This window comes from Sarcophilus harrisii, chromosome 2, assembly GCF_902635505.1.
Source record: "Sarcophilus harrisii chromosome 2, mSarHar1.11, whole genome shotgun sequence".
NCBI classification, from domain to species: Eukaryota; Metazoa; Chordata; class Mammalia; order Dasyuromorphia; family Dasyuridae; genus Sarcophilus; species Sarcophilus harrisii.
The window spans coordinates 213,355,694-213,376,622 of NC_045427.1; the positions used below are offsets into that span (position 1 = coordinate 213,355,694).

At 34.4% G+C, this 20,929-nt stretch overlaps 1 protein-coding gene across 1 annotated transcript in view; it reads left to right on the forward strand.

Annotated features, from left to right (window-relative positions):
• Positions 1-20,929, forward strand: part of RBKS (ribokinase) — a 132,045-nt gene that overhangs the window by 66,436 nt on the left and 44,680 nt on the right. The window contains exons 3-6 of the mRNA XM_012547448.3: positions 6,800-6,863; positions 9,258-9,320; positions 14,932-15,096; positions 17,168-17,259. Coding sequence (XP_012402902.2) covers positions 6,800-6,863; positions 9,258-9,320; positions 14,932-15,096; positions 17,168-17,259 — 384 coding nt within the window. The remainder of the gene's footprint in view (positions 1-6,799; positions 6,864-9,257; positions 9,321-14,931; positions 15,097-17,167; positions 17,260-20,929) is intronic.

Here is a 20,929-nt window from a genome sequence, read left to right on the forward strand (position 1 = left end):
TCAGTGAGTTCAATGCCTGGCTCAGTCTTTCCATCTCATCTCTTGCCTCATACTATGGGACTTCAGCATACATATTCATACCCCCTCAAATACCCTAACATTCTAATTTACCTCAGTTTATTCAGTTTCCATGGGCTATTGTTCCATTCCATCTCAGCTACATATCTCAGCTACATATATAGAGATGGCCATATCCTTGATCTTCACATCACTCATAAATCTTCTGCTTCCATATTTATGAATGTAAAATCATCTGATCATAATCTTTTATTTAACATTTCATCTTTCCATATGCCTCATGATCTCTAACACAATTCTTCAAACAAAACATGATCTCTGTTCCCGCTGTTCTTCATTTCCTCCCCTGGCCATTATCCCTGTACTGGTTACATTATCTTCTCTTTCCGTTCTCAACTCAAAATCTTCTATTGTTCAGGTATTCCCCAGTTGATAGGCATTCCTTCACTTTCCAAGGCTTTGCCACCCAAAATGAGCTGATATTAATATTTTTGGAAATATGGGTCGTTTTCCTTTGTTTTCTATCTCTTTAGGGATATAGACCTAGTAGTGGCACTTCCAGGTCAAAGACTATTCATGGTTCCATAGTCCTTTGGGCTAGTTCCAAATTGTTTTATAGAGTGGTTGAATCAGTTCACAACTTCACCAACAATGCATTAATGCTCATTTTTCCTGCATCCCCTCCAACATTGTTCATCTTCCTTTTCTGTTTACTTTTTCATGCTTCTCTTGAGTCTTGTATTTGGAAGTCACATTTTTCTATTCAGCTTTGGTCTTTTCATCAAGAATTCTTGAAAGCCTTCTGTTTCATTGAATATCCAATTTTTTTTCTCCTGAAGGATTATACTCACTTTTTCTAAGTAAGTGATTCTTAATTGTAATCTTAAACCCTTTTCCCTCTAGAATATCATATTCTAAACCCTCTAATCCTTTAATTCAGAAACTGATAAATCTTGTCCTTATCCTTGACTATGGTTCCACAGTACTTGAATTATTTGGAGGGGTTTGGGGGGCATACTTTACATATTTTTATTTTTCTAATTTATTTGTTTATTTTAAATGATAGCTTTTTAATTTCAAAATACAGGCAGACATTATTTCCAACATTCACCTTGTAAAACCCTGTGTCCCAAATTTTTATCCCTCCCTTCCCCTTACCATCTCCCCAAGTTTGCAAGCAATCCAACATACATTAAATATACACATATTTATATGAGACAAAAATATAGCTCTTTTATACATATTTCCACAGTTATCATGCTGCACAAGGAAAAAAAGGGAGAAAAAAGCAAGCAAACAACAACCAAAAAGATGAAAATACTAGTTGTAATCCATATTTGTCCCCACAGACCTTTCTGGATTTAGATAGCTCTCTCACAAGTCTATTGGAATTGGCCTGAATTACATCATTGTTGAAAATGGCCACATCCATCAGAACTGCTCGTTGTATTATCTTGCTTTTGCCTTGTACAATGATCTCCTGGTTCTGCTCATTTCATTTAGCATCAGTTTATCTAAGTCTCTCCAGGCTTCTCTAAAATCATCCTGCTGATCATTTCTTATAGAACAATAATATTCCATAACATTTCAGTCATTCTCCAACTGATGGGCATCCACTCAGTTTCCAGTTCCTTGCCACTACAAAGAGGCTTCTACAAACATTTTTGCATGTATAGGTCCTTTTCCCTTTTTTATGTTCTCTTTGGGATACAGTCCCAGTAGAGACACTGCTAGATCAAAGGGTAACTACATTCAATAGTCCTTTGAGCATAGTTCCAAATTGCTCTCCAGAATGGTTCCATCAGTTCACAACAACTCCACCAACAATGTATTAGTGTCTCAATTTTCCCACATCCCCTTCAACATTTGTCATTATTTTTTCATGTCACCTTAGCCAATCTGAGAGATGTGTAGTTATAACTCAGTCAGAATTGTCTTACTTTGCATTTCTCTAAGCAATAGTAATTGAGAGCATTTTTTCATAGGACTAGAAATTATTTTAATTTCTTCATCAGAAAATTGTCTTTTCATATTCTTTGACCATTTATCAATTGGCAAATGGTTTGTATTCTTATAAATTTGAGTCAATTCTCTATATATTTTAGAAATGAGGCCTTTATCAGAACCCTTGGCTGTAAAAAAAATTTTCCCAGTTTTCTGCTTCCCTTTAATCTTGACCATATTTTTATTCGTATAAGATTTTTTTAATTTAATATAATTAAAATTATCTATTTTGCATTTCATAATGTTTTCCAATTTTTCTTTGGCCATAAATTTCTTCCTTCTCCACAGATCTGAGAGACAGACTATCCCTTGTTCTCCTAATTTGCTTATAGCATCACTCTTTATGTCTGAATCATGAAGCCATTTTGACCTTATCTTGGTAGAGAGTGTTGAATCATTTCTTTATAACTGCTTGTCATATTCTCTTCTTGACTTGGGAGCACTGAAATGTGGCTACAATATTTCAGGGAGTTTTCATTTGGGGATCTCTTTCAGGAGGTAATCAGTGGATTCTTTCTATTTCTATTTTACCCTATGGTTCTAGAATATCTGGGCAGTTTTTATTGATAATTTCTTGAAAGAAGATGTCTAGGCTCTTTTTTTTGATCATGGCTTTCAGAGTCCAGTGATTCTTAAATTTTCTTCCCCGAATCTATTTTCCAGGTCAGTTTTCCGATGAGACATTTTACATTAATTTTTTCATTCTTTTGGTTTTGTTTTATTGTTTCTTGATTTCTCATAAAGTCATTAGCTTCCATTTGCTCAATTCTAATTTTTAAAGAATTATTTTCTTTAATGAGCTTTTGTAGCTCCTTTTCCATCTGACCAACTCTATTTTTTAAGGAGTTTTTTCTTCAATCAATTTTTGTGCCTTTTTTTCCATTTGGCCAGTTCTGCTTTTTAAGGCATTCTTCTCATTGTTTTTTGTACTTCTTTTACCATTTGGCCTAGTCTGTTTTTTAAGGTATTATTTTCTTTCGTATTTGTGTGTGTGTGTGTATCTCCTAATTTACCAAGCTGTTTGTTTTTCAAGATTTTCTTTCATCACTCCCTTTTTTCTCTCTCCAATTTTTCTTCTGCTTCTCTTATTTGATTTTCAGAATCCTTTTTGAAGTTATGGTATATGAATGTTATGGAATATTGTTGTTCTATAAGAAATGATAAGCAGAATAATTTCAGAAAAGCTTGGAAAGTTTTACATGAACTGGTGCTAAGTAAAGCCAAGAGAACATTGTACATAGTAATAACAAGATTATATGATGATCAACTGTGATGAACTAGGCTTTTTCCATAAATGAGGTCATTAAAGACAATTCAAATAAATTTGTGATGTAAAGTGCTATCCACATCCAGAGAGACAAATATGGAGACTCCATGTGGATCAAAACATAGTATTTTCACCTTTTTTGTTGTTTGCTTGGTTGTTGTTGTTTTTTCCTTTCTCATTTTTTTCCCCTTTTGATCTGCTGTTTTGGTTTTTTTTTTTTTCCACATGGAAATATATTTAGAAGAATTGCCCATGTTTGGATTGGATTATTGGATTGCTTGCTGTCTTGGAGAGGGGGAGAAGAGAGAAAAAGGAAAGAAATTTTAAATACAAGGTTTTGAAAAGGTGAATGTTGAAAACTATCTTTGCATGTATTTGGAAAAATAAAATACTATTTAAATTTTTAAAAAAATTTTTGAGGTTTTTCATATCCTGAGGCCAATTTATAACTTTTCTTGAAGGCTTTTGATGTTGGAGCTTTGATTTTGTTATCTTCTGAGTGTGTTTTGATCTTCCTTGTTACCATAATAACATTCTGGTTAGAATATTTTTCTATTGCTTACTTATTTTCTGAGTCTATTTTTTGACTTCTGACTCTTTGTTAAAGTGGGACTATAATTCCAGAGTGAAGGATACACCAACTGAAACTTCAAGGATTTTATGCAGCTATTTTCAGAGATTCTTCTAGGTACCTGTAAGTTTTCAGTTCTTCCAACTATAATCTAAAGAAAGCTGTGTTCTGGTCTGTGACTGTCTTCAAGCACTCTTTTCCCTACTCCATTTCGGCCTCAAGCTCTGGTGTGCTGGTGACATTCCCAGGACTGCAATCTAGATCTGCATATGGGCAAAGCAACAGATTTTTGCCGCCAGTACTAGCAAAGAAACTCTTGTAATCTCCTGACCCATACCCCCTTACAATCTATGGACTGAGATTTCTGGAAGCAGCTGCTGCTGCTCTTGCTGCTGATTCAGTGGCTTCCAAGGTGTGCTCATGGGATTGAGTCTGAGCTCTATTCTTACCCAGGTATAACAGGCCTTTCCTGCAACTTTCTAAGTTGTCTTTAGCTGGAAAATTATTTCATCCCATCCTTTTGTGGGTTCTATTACAGGAATTGTTTTATGGCATCTTTTAAAGGTATATAGGAGTGTTTGGGAGAGAGCTCAGGTGAGTCAATACCTTTTTTCTGCCATCTTGGCCATACTTTGTGTCTTTGGGCATTCCTTTTATTCCTCTCAGCCTCACACTTCACTGGGAAAAAAAAAAAAAACAAAAAACAGTCTGAGCCAGATTTCTCTTTTCTTCCTTCATCCTCATTTTATATCCCTGAGACATCTCTCTACTGTCTCCTCCTTCACTCTGATCTCTGATGAAGAAACTAATCCTTCTCATTTATTCATCATTTAAACAAATTAAAGAAACAAAGAAGAAATTTCCTTTCAGAATTATGGTTAAGAAACAATTTGATGACCAAATCCTCGTTTGTAAGGGTCACGGAACAATTTATACAATAGCATTACAGAGAGAAATTAAGACTTGAGCTTTCTGATCAGTGAAATGACCATGATTCCAGAGTGCTGATGATGATCTATGCTACTTGCCTCATTTCAGACAGGGGATGGATTCAAGATACTGAATAATAAATACTTATGCTCAGATACAATGTGAGAATTTGCATTCTTTTATTAAGCATTTTTTGTTACAGAATTTTGTTTTTCTTTTAAATTGGGGTAGAAAGAAAAAAATTAAGTGCTTGTTAATTGAAAATTTAAACTTAAAAAAATTTTAAAGGTGGCCCTTCTCTTTGCCAGGCTTTTACATATATCCTTGAACCTATTCTTTCCTCCCTTCTTTAATAGATTGCTCCCACTGTCATAAGCACACTTTCTTTTATCTTCAGTCACTCCCTATATACTAGTTCCTTCTCTGATCCCTAGAAACATGCCCCTGTCTCCACCATCCTTAAAAAAATAAATAAATAAATAAACTTAACCTAAAGTTATCTCTTCTATTTTTCATGATTAAACTCCTTGAGAAAGGCACAAAAATTCCTCTGCTTCTTATTCTTGTACTCTTTTCTAAAACCTTTACAAACTGTTTTTCAGCTTCATCATTTAGCTTTAATTGTCTTATTCAAAGTTACCAATGATGTCTTGATTGACAAATCTTGTGGCCTTTTCTTAATCTTCTTTTCTTTCTTTTGGTGAGGCAATTGGCTTAAGTGGCTTACCCAGGGTCTCACAGTTAGGAAATGTTAAATATCTGAGACTGGATTTTAACTCAGACCCTCCCGATTTTAGCATCAGGTGCTGCATCCACTGTGCTATCTATCGATCTGCCCTTTCTTAATTTTAAGTCTCCTTGAGTTCTGTTGGACATTGTCCCTCATTCTTCTGTGCATTATCTCCTCTCTAGATTTTTGTTTTCTCTCATGGTTTGCCTATCCAACTTGCTTCTTTTCAGTCTGCTTTGTTGGTTCTTCATCCAAATCATGGCAACCAATCTTGGGTATCCCTTTAGGTTTTGTCCTAGACTTATTTTCTTTTTTTCTGCATTCTATATCACATGATGATCTCGCCACCTTCCATGGGTTCAATCTCTTTGCAAATGATTTGAAGATGTATATATCCATGCTGAGTCCCTCTTCTGACCTGTAGTTACAAAACTCTAGGTGCAACTGAGTATCCTATAGATAATTCAAATTCAGTATATCCAAAGAGAATTCTCTTTTCCCCAAGATTCTTCCCAGTTACCCTATTTCTGCAGCAAATACCATCATCTTTCCAGTCACTCAGATTTGCATCCTTAGAGTCTCCTTGGATTCCTATCACTCATCTCATGTATCAAATCCATTGTCAAGACTTACCAGTTTCACCCCTTTACAGCATCTCTCCATGCATCCCCTTCTTTACTCAGACATCCACAGCCGTAGTTCTGAACCTCACCACCTCTTCCCTGGACTATTTTAGTAGCTTTCTAACTAGTCCTCCTGTATCACAACTCTCCCTACTTCACTCTATCCACTTAGCTGCCAAGGTAATTTTTTCTGAAGTATAGTTCTAATCATATCACAGTATTCTGGGTAAGTAGTCCATCAGGCCTCTTAGTACCTCCAATGATAAAAATCACTACAAGCCTCTTCCATTAGTGGGTAGTTCTGATTGAAAGTTTTCTATTATGTTAGAGCAAAATTTGCTTCCCTGTAACTTCCATCCAGTTTTATCCTTTTGGACCAAGCTGATTAAGTCCAGTCCATATTTCATGTATCAGCACTTCAAATAGTCATGAAATGTTTTTCATTTTAGATAGGAAGCAACTAGAACATTAATTCATAGTGTAATTCTCTGGGCTAAAATATCAAGTCTAACATCTTATATTAAGAGGATTAATTAGTTCATGTTTATAAAGTATAGTGTAGATATGCCCTTTTTAAATGTTAATTTTTCTAAAAACTACATCATAGCATTTTGCTAAATGTAAAAGCTCTAATGTTCATCATTTCTTTGGTACAGGTTGGCAAAGATTCTTTTGGCAGTGATTATATAGAAAACTTAAAACGAAATGGTATTTCTACAGGTAAAATTTTATCTTTTTCTTTGTTCTTATTATGAGAGGAAAAAAGAAAGTTGTCTATAAAAAGATTTATTGTTGCATTATCCTCTACTGGCCAAATATTTTTTTTCTCCCTCAGTATTTTGTCCAGTATAGTTTCTGTAATTTAATTCTTTAATGATCATTTCTTCCGGTAGAGGTAAAACAAAAACAGGTTATTACTGTTTATAGTAACCTGGCTTCAAACTGAGATGGCAGAGAAAATAGGAATATGCAGATGCAAAAGACATTTCAGATATAACTGGATCCTGTCAGAAAAGGTAGAGTTGGAAAAAACCTTAGTGCATAGAAGTTCCATTCAATAAACATTTATCAAATGCTTGCTATGTATTAATCAAAAGACAGGATCAAAAAACAGCCTGGGAATAGGAAAGTCCTGGCTTTAAGCCCAGTCTCTAGAACATATTTCAACCCTTGACAAATTAACTTCTTAAAGCCCCAAACATATCTCTAAAAGTATAAATTGCAGGTCAGTTTTCTTTAAAATTATATACTACTAATATGATGTCTATCTATATTGTTGGTGTTGGTTTCCTCATAGAGAGTTCTTTGGTCAATGAACATATAAGCCCAGACCTGAAAACATAGTGCATACATGCACACACTTGTGTGTGTACACATATATCCATATATACAATAAGTGCATATTAATATGTGTGTACATGCACATATGTGCGTATGTATGTATTATGTAAAACTTATCTAGTATATTTTCCTCATTTTATTGGGGGGGAAAAAAACTGGCCTATACAGTTGGAATAATGTTTCTGAAGCCATACATTTAGTTAGTAGTAGGAATATTATTAAAACCCAATTTCAAGTCTTTTCAGTAAATGAAAGAAAAAAATAATTTAGGAGAGAAAAGCTGAAAAAGGGAAGGAGGTCTTACATGCCCTTTATAATATATATTCCAAAGCAGTTCATCTCAAAACAATATAAGGCTGGACCCAAAAAAAAAGAGAAATAGTTTGATGAAATAGAATAAATATACCAGACAATAAGAAATTAGTATTAGTGAACAAACTAGAAAGAAAATTGGATAAAATATCTGAATTGTGATGATTCCTTTTTAAAAATTCAACAAGTATAAAAAATTATTGAGGATAGATAATGTTGTATTGCATTAAAATTAAAATTTTCCTTAGCCACAGAAAAGGATATAATAAACTTGAAGGAATCAAAAGGAATATAAGAAACATGGTTGGGAAATTTTTATAGCAACTTTTAAAATAACAACTGAAATATATGAGGAACTATTAAGTTAGTCACAGTGGTAACTCCCAGACCACAATAGATAAATGATCAAAAGATAAAACCTTGCAATTTCCCCCCCCCAAAAAAAATTGTTTAAAACATACTTAATTTCACTAATAACAAAAAAAAAAAGGTACAAATTAAAACAACATTAAGATACCAATTCATCCATCAGATAGGGAAAAATGATGAGAAGTAAAATTCAGAGCTTGTCTGGTTTTAGAGAAAAGATAGCTTCATTGCTGGTAGAATTGCAAACTTGTAAAATCTTTTAGAGAGTAATGTGGTATTTAAGTAAAATCTGCAGAAAAATAATCATCACCTTTAGCCTAATTATATCACTTTGGAGAATAAACCCTGAAAATGCTATAAAAAACAAAAACTATTTGTGCAGAGATTTCCATAGTAGTATAATACAGTTTTTAAAAGTTGGAAACAACTTAAATAGCTAATAATAGGATAAAGATTGAATAAATTATGGTACTTTAATGCAACACAAAGAATAGAATGAATATAAAGAAATCTAGGAAAATCTGTATAAAATAATTCAAAGGAAAAAAATCAGAAGTAAAAGAAAGGAGTATATCTTTATATTCACTACCTATAATCATATGAAGAGAAGAAAATGAAGTCTTTTGATGAAGGACTCAAAAGCAATGCAGTGACTGAAATAGTCTTATGATATTTTATTCATTGAAATTAATTTAGATGTAAATTGTCATTATGTATATATAATTGTATTGATTTATATTGTTCAATTTTTAAACAAACTTTTTAAAAAGGGTAATGTCATTGCATTATCCATAAAGGCTATGAAATTTGTGGCCACCGTTGAGAAAGAATCTATTAAAATCATTTGCTTTCTTTATTTTACTTTGTAGAAAGTATATAATAATACTTTTCAATTGAAAGTAATTTCTTTGAGGAAGTTGTAGTTTTGTATGTATAGCCCAAGTATTTAGCACAGTCATTGTCTAGTGTAGAATAGGTGATTAATAAATGTTTGAATCGAATTATTTATTCATTCCTTTGTTGTAACTTTGTCCAAGTATGTTATAAATTTTGTGTTCTATCTACTACTTTGTAATATTTCTTTTCTTTCAGAATTTATGTTTCAGACCAAAGAAGCTTCTACAGGAGCTGCTTCAATAATTGTCAATAATGAAGGTATTTATTTCTTGTGTTAAATACCATTTTATAAAAGAATATTTTACTTCCAAAACTATAAAAGAGGGCATCACTTTTACCCAAACCAAATATATATTCTCATCCTGCCACTGATATTCTTTGAAAAGTCCTAAGATACAATTTTATCAACTCATATATTTCCACTGATTTCCTCCCTAAGGTATTCATTCAGGTATAATGTCTATTATGATTTATGAAGTTTGGGAGTCATTTTGTGGTTCTTCATTTATTTCAATCACATCCAACTCTTTTGACTTCATTTGGAGTTTTCTTGGCCATGATACTGAAGTGGCTTGCCATTTACTTCTCAAACTCATTTTCAGATGAGGAAACTGAGGCAAACAAGGTTAAGTGACTTGCCCAGAGTCACACAAGTAGCAAATATCTGATAGTGGATTTGAATTCAGATCTTCTTGACTCCAGGCCTATATTCACTGCAACAGATGGCTGCTCTGAGTTATCATAGATCAAATTTTTTTTTCTTTAATATCCAGCTGTACTCTACATGTAAGCCTAGATTCATATTTATCTATAAAAGTAGTTAAGTGTTAAATCTATTTTATTGAATAGGATGAATAAAAGTAAGTGCAAGGAAAACAATTTGACACAGAATAATTTTTTTTTAATATTCCCTGTGTACAGAGAAGGAACCATTTGCTTTTTTTTTTTTTTTTTTTTAAATTTTTTTTTATTTAATAGCCTTTTATTTACAGGATATATACATAGGTAACTTTACAGCATTAACAATTGCCAAAACCTCTTGTTCCAATTTTTCACCTCTTACCCCCCCACCCCCTCCCCTAAATGTCAGGATGACCAGTAGATGTTAAAATATATTAAAATATAACTTAGATACACAATAAGTATACATGACCAAAACATTATTTTGCTGTACAAAAAGAATCAGACTCTGAATTATTGTACAATTAGCTTGTGAAGGAAATCAAAAATGCAGGTGTGCATAACTATAGGGATTGGGAATTCAATGTAATGGTTTTTAGTCATCTCCCAGAGTTCTTTTTCTGGGTATAGCTAGTTCAGTTCATACTGCTCCATTAGAAATGATTTGGTTGATCTCGTTGCTGAGGATGGCCTGATCCATCAGAACTGGTCATCATCTAGTATGAACCATTTGCTTTTAATTTGTCTTTTGTATTCATTAGGGTCCCATATTTGAATAGTGACCAAATTATAAATTTCTCTGTTTACATCTAAATCTTATATAAACTTACATGTATGAAAAATTACTCTCGCATTTCCTTCAGTTAAATTTTTACTCTTGATTTCTGTTATGGCTTGAATTTGGGAAGCCAAGAAATTCCAGCATTGACTAAGAATTCTCCATATTATAACAGATTTACAAGTAGACAGATTAGTTTCCATTAGTCTAACATTTAAATATATCATCCACCTTAAACTTCTTCTGAATATTTATAGTTGCCAGCTACAGCTACTTCTTTGTCTAATACTTCTTTTTGTATGTTAGTGATAGCTTCAAATTCAGAGGACCGTAGATTTAAAGAACTAGAGACCTTCAAAAGGATCTGGTCCAACCCTCTCATATTAACAGCTTACATATTACAGATTTTTACTGAAGAAATTGAAGCCCGAAGGGATTAGATGGTTTGCCTAAGGTAGCAAATAACAGAGTTAGACTTTTGACTCTAGATGGGATATTCCTATAGTCATAAAAAGGGAGTCGTGGAAGGGACCTCAGAGACTGTCCTAAACGCTAAGACAATAATAATGGTGTCTTTTGCATCTCAGGGTATCACTATGATCTGAGAGGACATATATTTTGAGTTATTTTCCTGATCGTAGGGAAGGGTTTACACTAAGCCATCCTTCATCCTCCTTTCCAATTAGCACCAGGCCTTTGTCAAGTGGCTGGTTAGTTTGTTCAAAGTTATTTTTAGGCTATATCTTTTATAGACAGATCAGCTGCAATAAGAACAGCCTCTGTGATTTACTATATTCATCTTTACAGAGAACCCCAAAGCCAGGCCCCAGAAGCATCTCCTTTGCAGACTCTTGAACATATGACAGTGGGTCCAAGCTCCTTAAATGGGCCAGGTTTCAGTGTCCCATTTCTCTTTCCCCTAAGATCATATAGACAGGGATATTCTGGGGTTGTAATATTATTAAGTATTGCCATTGGCATTGGTTTCTTTCAGTATTAGACACAGCCTATCTGTTAAATATTTTTAAACATATTTCAAATTATAGACTTTTTGTAATACAAAACTGACATGACTAGTGCTTCATTTGTTTATACACCTAAATCGACTATACAGAGGTCATTGATGATGGGCATCATGCAAATTTGCTTTTGTGTTTGACAACAACAGTGGATTTTCCTTTTGGGTCTGTTAGACCCTAACCCACAAACTCCACCTCTTTTCCTACCATCATCACTCCCTTTTTTACCTCATGGCCCCCCAAAAAAGAAAAGAAAAAAGTATTTTATGTATCATTTCAAAATGACATTCGCCATAGGCATACTTATTTTCATCTGCTCTCCACTGTTTACTGAATTAAGTATAATCCCCACCAAAATTAGACTTTTGCTCACTTTTCTAGTTTTCTCTCACACCTCCCTCCATCTTGATGGGCCATTCACTATGCTCTTTTGTCCTCCCTTCTCTTCTTTGTGCTTTTGCTTACCCTGCCTCACATTTTCTCATCCTCACTTTTGCTTGTTGAAATGTCTCCATTTTTTGAAGACTAAATTGGGGTATCATCTCGTGCATGAAGCCTTTCCTGATCATGCCAGCTAGAAGTAAACTCAAGATTTTTTAATGTCCCTTTGTTTAGACTTTTCCTTTATACATTTCACCTTCTGCCTTAAGTTATGGTATTGGGGTACATGTCATATTCCCCTTATTAGATTACAAGTTCCTTAAAGACAGGGATGTGTCATTTTTCATTATTGTATTCTTATCACTTAGCATGGAGACTTGCACACTGCACATAACAAAGTTCTCTGTGACATACATACTCCGGGCATTGTTGTTTCCATTTTATAGATAAAGAAATTGAAGCCCAGAGAAGCTGTACATGATCACACAGCCAGCAAGTGTTAAAGCTCTATGTGAACTTGACTCCAGACCCACTCTTTTCAGCTCACACTGAATCTCAGTAATTGGAGCAGCAAAAAGGGAATAATGATACTTGCTTTACTTGCCTCATAATGTTACTCTGAAGTTTTGGTATTTTATACCCAAATATTTATTTCAGTATTTCAATGATGTGGATCCTGCTTCTGCTATTTCAAACTGCAGCCTGTCCACCCCTTCTCATCCTTCCTTTTGTAATTCTTGTTCATGCCCTTTCATAAATCCTCTACAACTTGCTGAATATGGTGCTATGTGAATTTGTTGTTGTTGTTGTTGTTATTATCCTGTAATTTCAATATAAATAGTATAGCATAGTGGGTGGTGTACTGTATTTAGAGTCAAGAAGATGGGTTCAAATCCTGCCCCTGATATTCAACTAGCTCTATGACTATGGGCAACCACATAATCTCTCTAAGCCTTAAAGCTTCTCTAACCCCCATCTGCTCATTTACATTCATATTCTGATCCACTCTGGTGGATAGAGTTCCATAACAACAAAATCATAAGGCATTCATTAAGTAGTGCTAATATTGAGAAGTAACTTACTATTTTATCAAGATTAAAAATGATTAAAATATGATATACGAAGAGGGAAAAATTTGTAGTTAATTTTCATGGAAAGAGAAGTGATGAATTGAAAAGAATCATAGATTTAGAGCTGGAAAGGATCAGAGAGTTTGTCTAATCCAACAGCTTCACCTTCTAGATCATTTAGCATCCAAAAATTATTTGCTCATAAGTGTTATGGGATTACAATGTTATTATTTGTCCTTCATTCTTAAGTTTTTTGTTTGTTTGGGTTTGGGTTTGGGGTGTGTGGGTGTGGGTGTGGGTGTGTGGGTGTGTATGAATTGGGGTTAGGTTCATCCTTCATTCTCAAAGAGGCCCATGACCTCAGGGAGAGGATGCATGACATGCAAGCGAATTGGATTTAAGTGAGGGAGACTGTGCAAGGTCACCTGCCTCATTTTCCCCTTCGGAGCCTCTGTGTCCACTGGCCAGAAATGCATCTGTATGACTGGAGTTGGCCCTGGATGCTGTGGGAGACCTTGGCCTTTAGTTCTTTGAACAGGTCTTAATTTGACTGAGACAGTGCCAATTGTCTAATCAGTGATTAAAGCTAGGTAAGAAATGAAGCAGAAAACAGCTTCATTTAACTAGTAAAAATAAATAAATAGATAGACAGACAGACAGATAGCTATGTAACTGTATTGGAGAGATTTCTGCCAAAGCAGAAACAATTGCTATTTATATTCACTCTGATACACTAATGGCCCAAAGAATGACCAGTGGGACTTGGCCTGAAATTTATTATTGATCCATCCAAGGAGAGCCAGAGTGATCTGTGTTTAAGGCATGGCGCTAGCCTGTAAACCCCAAGATATCTTATAAGGTTTTAGATTCTTTTGGGCAAAGAACCCACAGATAAGGGTATGATAGATATCCTACATGGACAGATTATAAGATAAAATACTTTAGAACAATTCCTATAGAGAGTTCTAGTGATCTCTGCTTAGTTCTGTGTTTGTCAACATTTTTTATCAGTAACCTGTCAAATTTATAAATTCAAACACCAAACTCAAAGAAGACAAGATACCAAAAAAAAAAAAAAAAAAAATACAAAACAAAAAAAAAAACCCCACACCCAATTATGACAGGCTAGCACATTGGGGGGGAAACCTAATAAAATGGAAAAAATCTGTGGTTCTGACTCTATAAAAATTAAATTTAATAGAGCTAATATAATGTCTTACACTTCAGTTTAAAAAACAATTTTACAATTCTAACATGAGCAACTATATTGTAGTTCATCTGAAAAAAAGTCTTAGGACTTTAGTAGGTTTAACATATTATATTGTGAGAGCTGGCATACAGGAAAGATAATGCAATTTAAGAGAAGCACACTGTCCAGATTTGGAGGTGAGAATCCCACTACCCTCTTCCCTGGTCAAACCACAAGTGAACTAATGGCACCACATTAACAATTTTAAAATTAATGAGCTAGAGAGTATCCAGAGGAGGACAGACAAGATGGTGACAGGCTTTGAGTTCATATCAAACAAAGCTTGGTTGAGGGAACAAAGTATGGTTACCCTAAAGAGAAGACTTAAGGGGAACAAAACAAATGATTTAAAAGGCAGATTACATTTGTCCTACTTGGCCTTGCTTGTCCCTATTGGAGGTTAGAACCAGAATCAGTGGGTAAAATTTGCAAAAAAAAGCATATGTAGGCTTGATGTAAAAAAAAGCTTCATAATAATTAGAACTATCCAAATTGGAACAGCCTGCCTTGGGAAATAAGATGTTTTCTTCCTATTTGGAGGTCTTGAAACAAAAGCTTATCATTGCATTGTAGCATGGATTCCTATTCAGGAATGGATTACACTAGACATCCTCTGAAGCCCCTTCCAACTCAGAGATTCTGCGATGCTTGTTTTTGTAACTTAAATAAGCACCCAGAAATATCTTTCTAGGACAGAATATTATCGTCATCGTGGCCGGAGCAAACTTGCTGTTGAATTCTGATGACCTGAGGAAGGCAGCTGATATCATTAGCCGAGCCAAAGTAATTATCTGCCAGCTAGAAATATCTCCAGCTACTTCTCTGGAAGCCCTGACAATGGCCCACAAAAGCGGAGGTAATTTTACACATTTGTCATTCTTTCTATGAAAACATTTTTTTCTCTCATGCTAACTTAAAATTAGCTTTTTTAAGTGGCAACTTTATTTTGATTTTGATCTCTTTAACAATTTTTCACATCAAACTACTGTGCCTTCTTATATCCACTTGGCTTTACATTTGTCTTTTAGTTTTAGCAAATGTTAGGGAACTTTACAAATATGGTGAAAACTGAGCCATCTGGCTCAATACCAGTCATAGAGCTCTAAAAACTAGCATGTCAGATGTCCCCCAATACAAACCTTCAGCCCAGTTCCCAGGCCTAATGCCAAGACTGACTTGAATCACCACTGAAACAGCCCAACATAAACAGTTTCTGGCGATGTTATTTTAGCTCAGAGAATCTGGAAGGGAATCTTGTCACATAAACGTGTATGGTAACGGCACAGTCACCATTTGATAAACACCTTCAGAAGCTAGAGCCGTTCTCATTGGGGTCTGTAAAAGTTCCAAACCTTTTCTGCAACAGAAGGTTTATTTTCAAAATTTCAGATTTTTTTTTTTGAAATAATTTTTATTTTTCATGCAGTTTATCTTTGTGTATTTGGGAATATTTTTGAGTTTGGGAACTTCATGTACGGCATTTTTGTTTGATTAGTACTTTACCTCCTCTAGATAGATATCATTGCATGCTTTGTACTAGGCCCTGTGTTAAGTGCTGGAAAAAAATATAAGCAACTAAAACAGTTCCTGCCCTCAAGAATCTTTCATTTTAATGAGGGGAAAGAAAACATAAAAGGTAACTAAGACTTTTCTTATTCTGAATGTTGTACCTCTTTTAATACAGCCTAAGAACATTAATATTTTTGGCTGCTGTACCCCAGTCAAATTTATATAGCAGACAGTCCATTTGGGAACTCTCCTTTGCCAGTCTTTTCCATATGAACTGATGTCCAAGAACATTTCCTACGTCTTGTATTTTTAAAGTTGATATCTTGAACCCCAGTTTAGGGCCTAAATTTATCATATCTTATTCAATTTGGCCCGTCATTCCAGTCTACTGAGACTTATTTTGGATTCTGATTCTGCTATTCATTGTGTTAGCTACTCCTTCTAGCTTTCTATTACCACCAGTTAATAAACATCTCATCCAAGCCTTCACCCAAATCGTTGGAAATAGAGGTTAAAAAGCACAAAATTATGGAGGGATTGATCCCTGAGGCAAACTGACATCAAGAAACTATTTTTTGAGCACATCATTCAACTAATTCTGAGATTACCTAAAGAGATCAGCATCTTCCATAGCATGATAAGCTTCATGTAACCTTATTTCACTTCACTCTCCTTCACATACTTTATTTTCATTGAACTTGATTGTGACCTGGTCTGACCACTGAGCATTTTACCCAATCTTCCACTTTCTTAGATGTCCATAAGTCATTCTCCAAGCTAGAATTACATTCCCTCCTATCACGTTCCTTAATTACACTGAAGGATCAGTTTAAGTGATACCATCTCCATGAAGCTTTTCTTCACTTTCTTCTTCACATTACCATAAATTATATTTTTCTATGAACATGTTGTATTCCCTGAGTTAGTTTCTGTAAGCTCCTAGAGCAGGGGTCCTCAACCTTTTTAAATAGGGGGCCAGTTCACTGTCCCTCAGACTGTTGGAGGGCCGGATTATACTAAAAACAAAAACTTTGTTTTGTGGGCCTTTAAACAAAGAAACTTCATATCCCTGGGTAAGGAGGATAAATGTCCTCAGCTGCTGCATCTGGCCCGTGGGCCATAGTTTGAGGACCCCTGTACCTAGAGACTTGGAAGTATTTTACTTCAGGCTTTGTATCCCCAGAACCTAGTATAGTGTTTGGCTCCTCAAAAAAATTTAATGATCTTGAGTGAATTGAATTTCCAAATGCTTGATTATACTCTCTTTGCTCACTGCTTGTTTCTCCAAGTGTTCCATGAGATGGAAAAATTAAGAGGACCAAAAAAAAATCCCATTTTAAAGTATCTCCTGGTATATGTTTAAAAATGCACAGTATCTGAATGCCAGCCACTGCATAACTTTTTTCATTCTGTTGCAGTAAAGACCCTGTTTAATCCTGCTCCTGCCACAGCTGACCTTGATGCACAGTTCTATACTATCTCGGATATTTTCTGCTGCAATGAAAGTGAGGTAATAAAGTAGGAGGGCCTGATCACACTCTATGACAACCAGAAAAACCTTTTTCTTCAGGGATAAAATACAGGGATAGAGCGGAACTATGTGGTCATTTAGACATTTGATCACTTTGGGCAAAGTTGGAAGTGAATGGTTTCGTTGTGAATGGGGATTAATAAAAACACCTACCTCCCAAAGTTGTTATGAGTCCAGTCCCATCCTTTGTGTCACTTTAATTCACAATCCCAAACTTATCCTTGACTCTTCTCTCTACCTTACTTCTTATATCCAGTCACTAAATCTTGCCAATTTTATCTTCATAAAATTTCTCAAATCCACTTCCTTCTCTCCCTAACCCAACCTTGACCCTCATCATCTATTGCCTGAACTATTACATTCATTACTTTACCTACAAACATACTTTTATTATTAATTTTTGCCTCCAAAGCATTTCATCTCTAATCCAATCTTCACATCTACACAACTGACATTTCTAAAACAGATACCTGACTGTGTTTCTTCCTTACCCAAAAAGCTCTATTGGCTTCCTTTTGCCTCTAGAATAAAAAGCAAGCTCTTGTGTTTGTTTTTTAAAGCCCTTCATAAATCTGGCTTATCTTTCTAGGCTTATTATACATCACTCTCCTTAAAGCCTACTCTTCAGTCAGTCTAGTTTATTTGATGCTTACTACATATAACATTCCATCTACTGTCTTCATGATTTTCCATAGATCTACAAAGCACTCTCTGCCAAAACTCATCTGCTCAGATGGCACCTCTGGGAGGCCTACCATAATCTCCCCAGACTAGTTCCCTACACTCAAAATTACTTTAGGATGTAAGCACAGGGAATACTTCATTTCTATCTTCATATCCACAGCACCTAGCAAGAGTGCCTAGAAGACAAGCACTTAAAAAATGCTTGTTAAGCTTAGTGTTAGTGTTATTAAGCTATTAGTTATATATTTGAATCCCCAGCACCCAGCAGAGAAACTTGGTTGGTTTTTTTTTTTCCTCAATAGCATTTCATTTTTCCAACTACAAGTAAAGAAAATTTTCAACATTCATTTTTTGGAAGACTTTGGTTCCAAGTGTTTTTCTCCCTTCTTCCTTCATCTCCCCCATCTCCAAGACAGCATATAATCTGATATGGGTAAATATGTGCACTCCTTTTAAATGAATTTTCATATTTGTCATGTTGTACAAGAAAAAGCAGACTAAAAGGGAAAAAACCATGAGAAAGAGAAAGCAAACAAAAACAAAAGGAAGAAAGAAAGAAAGAAAATCCTTTGCTTTGTTCCACATTCCATCTCCATAGTTCTCTCTCTGGATGAGGATGACATTTTCCATCCCAAGACTATTGGAATTGTCTCGAATCATCATATTGCTGAGAAGAGCTAATTCCCTCACAGTTGATCATAACATAATGTTGTTGCCATGTACAATGTTTTACTCCCTTCACTCAGCATCATTTCATGTAATTCTTTCCAAGCTTTTCTGAAATCAGTTTATTCATCATTTCTTATAGAACAATATTCCATAATATTCATATACCATAATTTATTTAGCCATTCTCCAATTGATGGGCATCCACTCAGTTTCCAGTTTCTTGCCACTTTGAAAAGGGCCGCCACAAACATTTTTGCACATGTGGGTCCCTTTCTCTCCTTTAAGATCTCTTTGGGATATAGATCCAGTAGAAACATTGCTGGGTCAAAGGATATGCACAATTTGATAACTTTTTGGGCATAATTCCAAATTGTTCTCCAGAATGGTTGAATCAACTCACAACTCTACCAACAATGAGTTTTCCTATATCCCTTCCAACATTTACCCATTATCTTTTCCTGTCATCTTAGCCAATCCAATAGGTATGAAGTGATATCTCAGAGTTATTTTTAATTTGCATTTCTCTAATAGTGATTTAGAATATTTTTTCATATAACTAAAAATGGCTTTAATTTCTTCATCTGAAAATTGTTCATATTCTTTGACCATTTATCAGTTGGGGAATGACTTGTATGCTCATAAATTTGAGCCAATTCTCTCTATATTTTAGAAATGAGGCCTTTATCAGAAACACTAGGTATTAAAATTGTTTCCCAACTTTCTGCTTTCCTTCCTATCTTGACTGTATTGGTTTGGTTTGTGCAAAACTTTTTTTTAATATTCTATTTTATTTTGTTTTTTATTTTCAACATGTATACATAGTTTTCAACATTCACCCTTGCAAAACCTTGTGTTCCAAATTTTTTCTCCCACCTCCTCTCTTAGACAAGTAATTCAATATGTGTTAAATATGTGCAATTCTTCTATACATATTTCCACAATTATCATGCTATACAAGAAAAATCAGATCAAAAAGTGGGAAAAAATGAGAAAGAAAAAAAAAGCAAGCAAACATCAACAAAAAAGGTGAAAATACTGTGTTGTGATCTACATTCTGTCCCCACAGTCCTCTCTTTTTAGTTGTAGATGGCTCCATCACAAGTCTATTAGAATTGGCCTGAATCACCATATTGTTGAAAAGAACCACATCCCTCAGAATTGATCATACCTTAATCTTGTTATTGATGTATACAATGTTCTCTTGATTCTACTCAGTTCATGTAAGTCTCTTCAGGCCTTTCTAAACTCATCCTACTGATCATTTTTTATAGAGCAATAATATTCTAAAACATTTATATACCATAACTTATCCAGCCATTCTCCAATCGATGGGCATCCACTCAGTTTCCTTGCCAATACAAAAAGGGCTGCTACAAACATTTATGTGCAAAAACTTTTTAATTTGATATAATCAAAATTATTCATTTTATATTTCATAATGTTCTATAGTTCTTCTTTAGCCATAAATCTTTTCTACAGATCTGACAGATAGACTATCCCTTGCTGTACTAAATTGTTTATAGTATCACCTTTATATCTAATTCATGAACCCCTTTTAACCTTATCTTGGTCTAGGGTGTTAGATGTTGGTCAGTGCCTAGTTTCTAACATACTTTTTTCTAATTTTCCCAGCAATTTTTGTCAGATAGTGAGTTCTTATGTTTAGCCTTTATCCAACCCTAGATTATTATAGTCCTTCTCTGTTGTGTCTTGTGTACCTAACCTATTCTACTGGTCCACTACCCCATTTCTTAGCCCCAAACAATTTTGATGACCACTGCTTTATAGTATAGGTTTAGGTCTGATATGGCTAGGCAACCTTCCTTTGCTTTTTTTTTTTTTTTCTCATTAATTCCCTTGAAATTCTTGACTTTTTGTTCTTCCACATGAATTTTGTTATTCTTTTTTCCAGCTCTATAAATTAATTTTTTGGCAATTTGATTGGTATGGATTAAGTAGATTCATTTAGGCAAAAATTGTCATTTTTATTCTATTATCTTGGACTACCCATGAGCAATTGATATTTTTTCAACTTTATTTATCTGTTTATATAAAAAGCATTTTGTTACTGTGTTCATATAGTTCCTGGCTTTGTCTTGACAGATTGATTCCCAAATATTTTATATTGTCTACAATTATTTTAAGTGGGATTTCTCTTTTTCTAGGATTTTCTAAATATAACATCATATTATCTGCAAAGAGCAATAATTTTATTTCCTCATTACCTATTCTTAATTCCTTCAAATTTTTTTTCTTCTCTTATTAGCAGAGAAGTTTGTAAGAGTTTAATAAATAC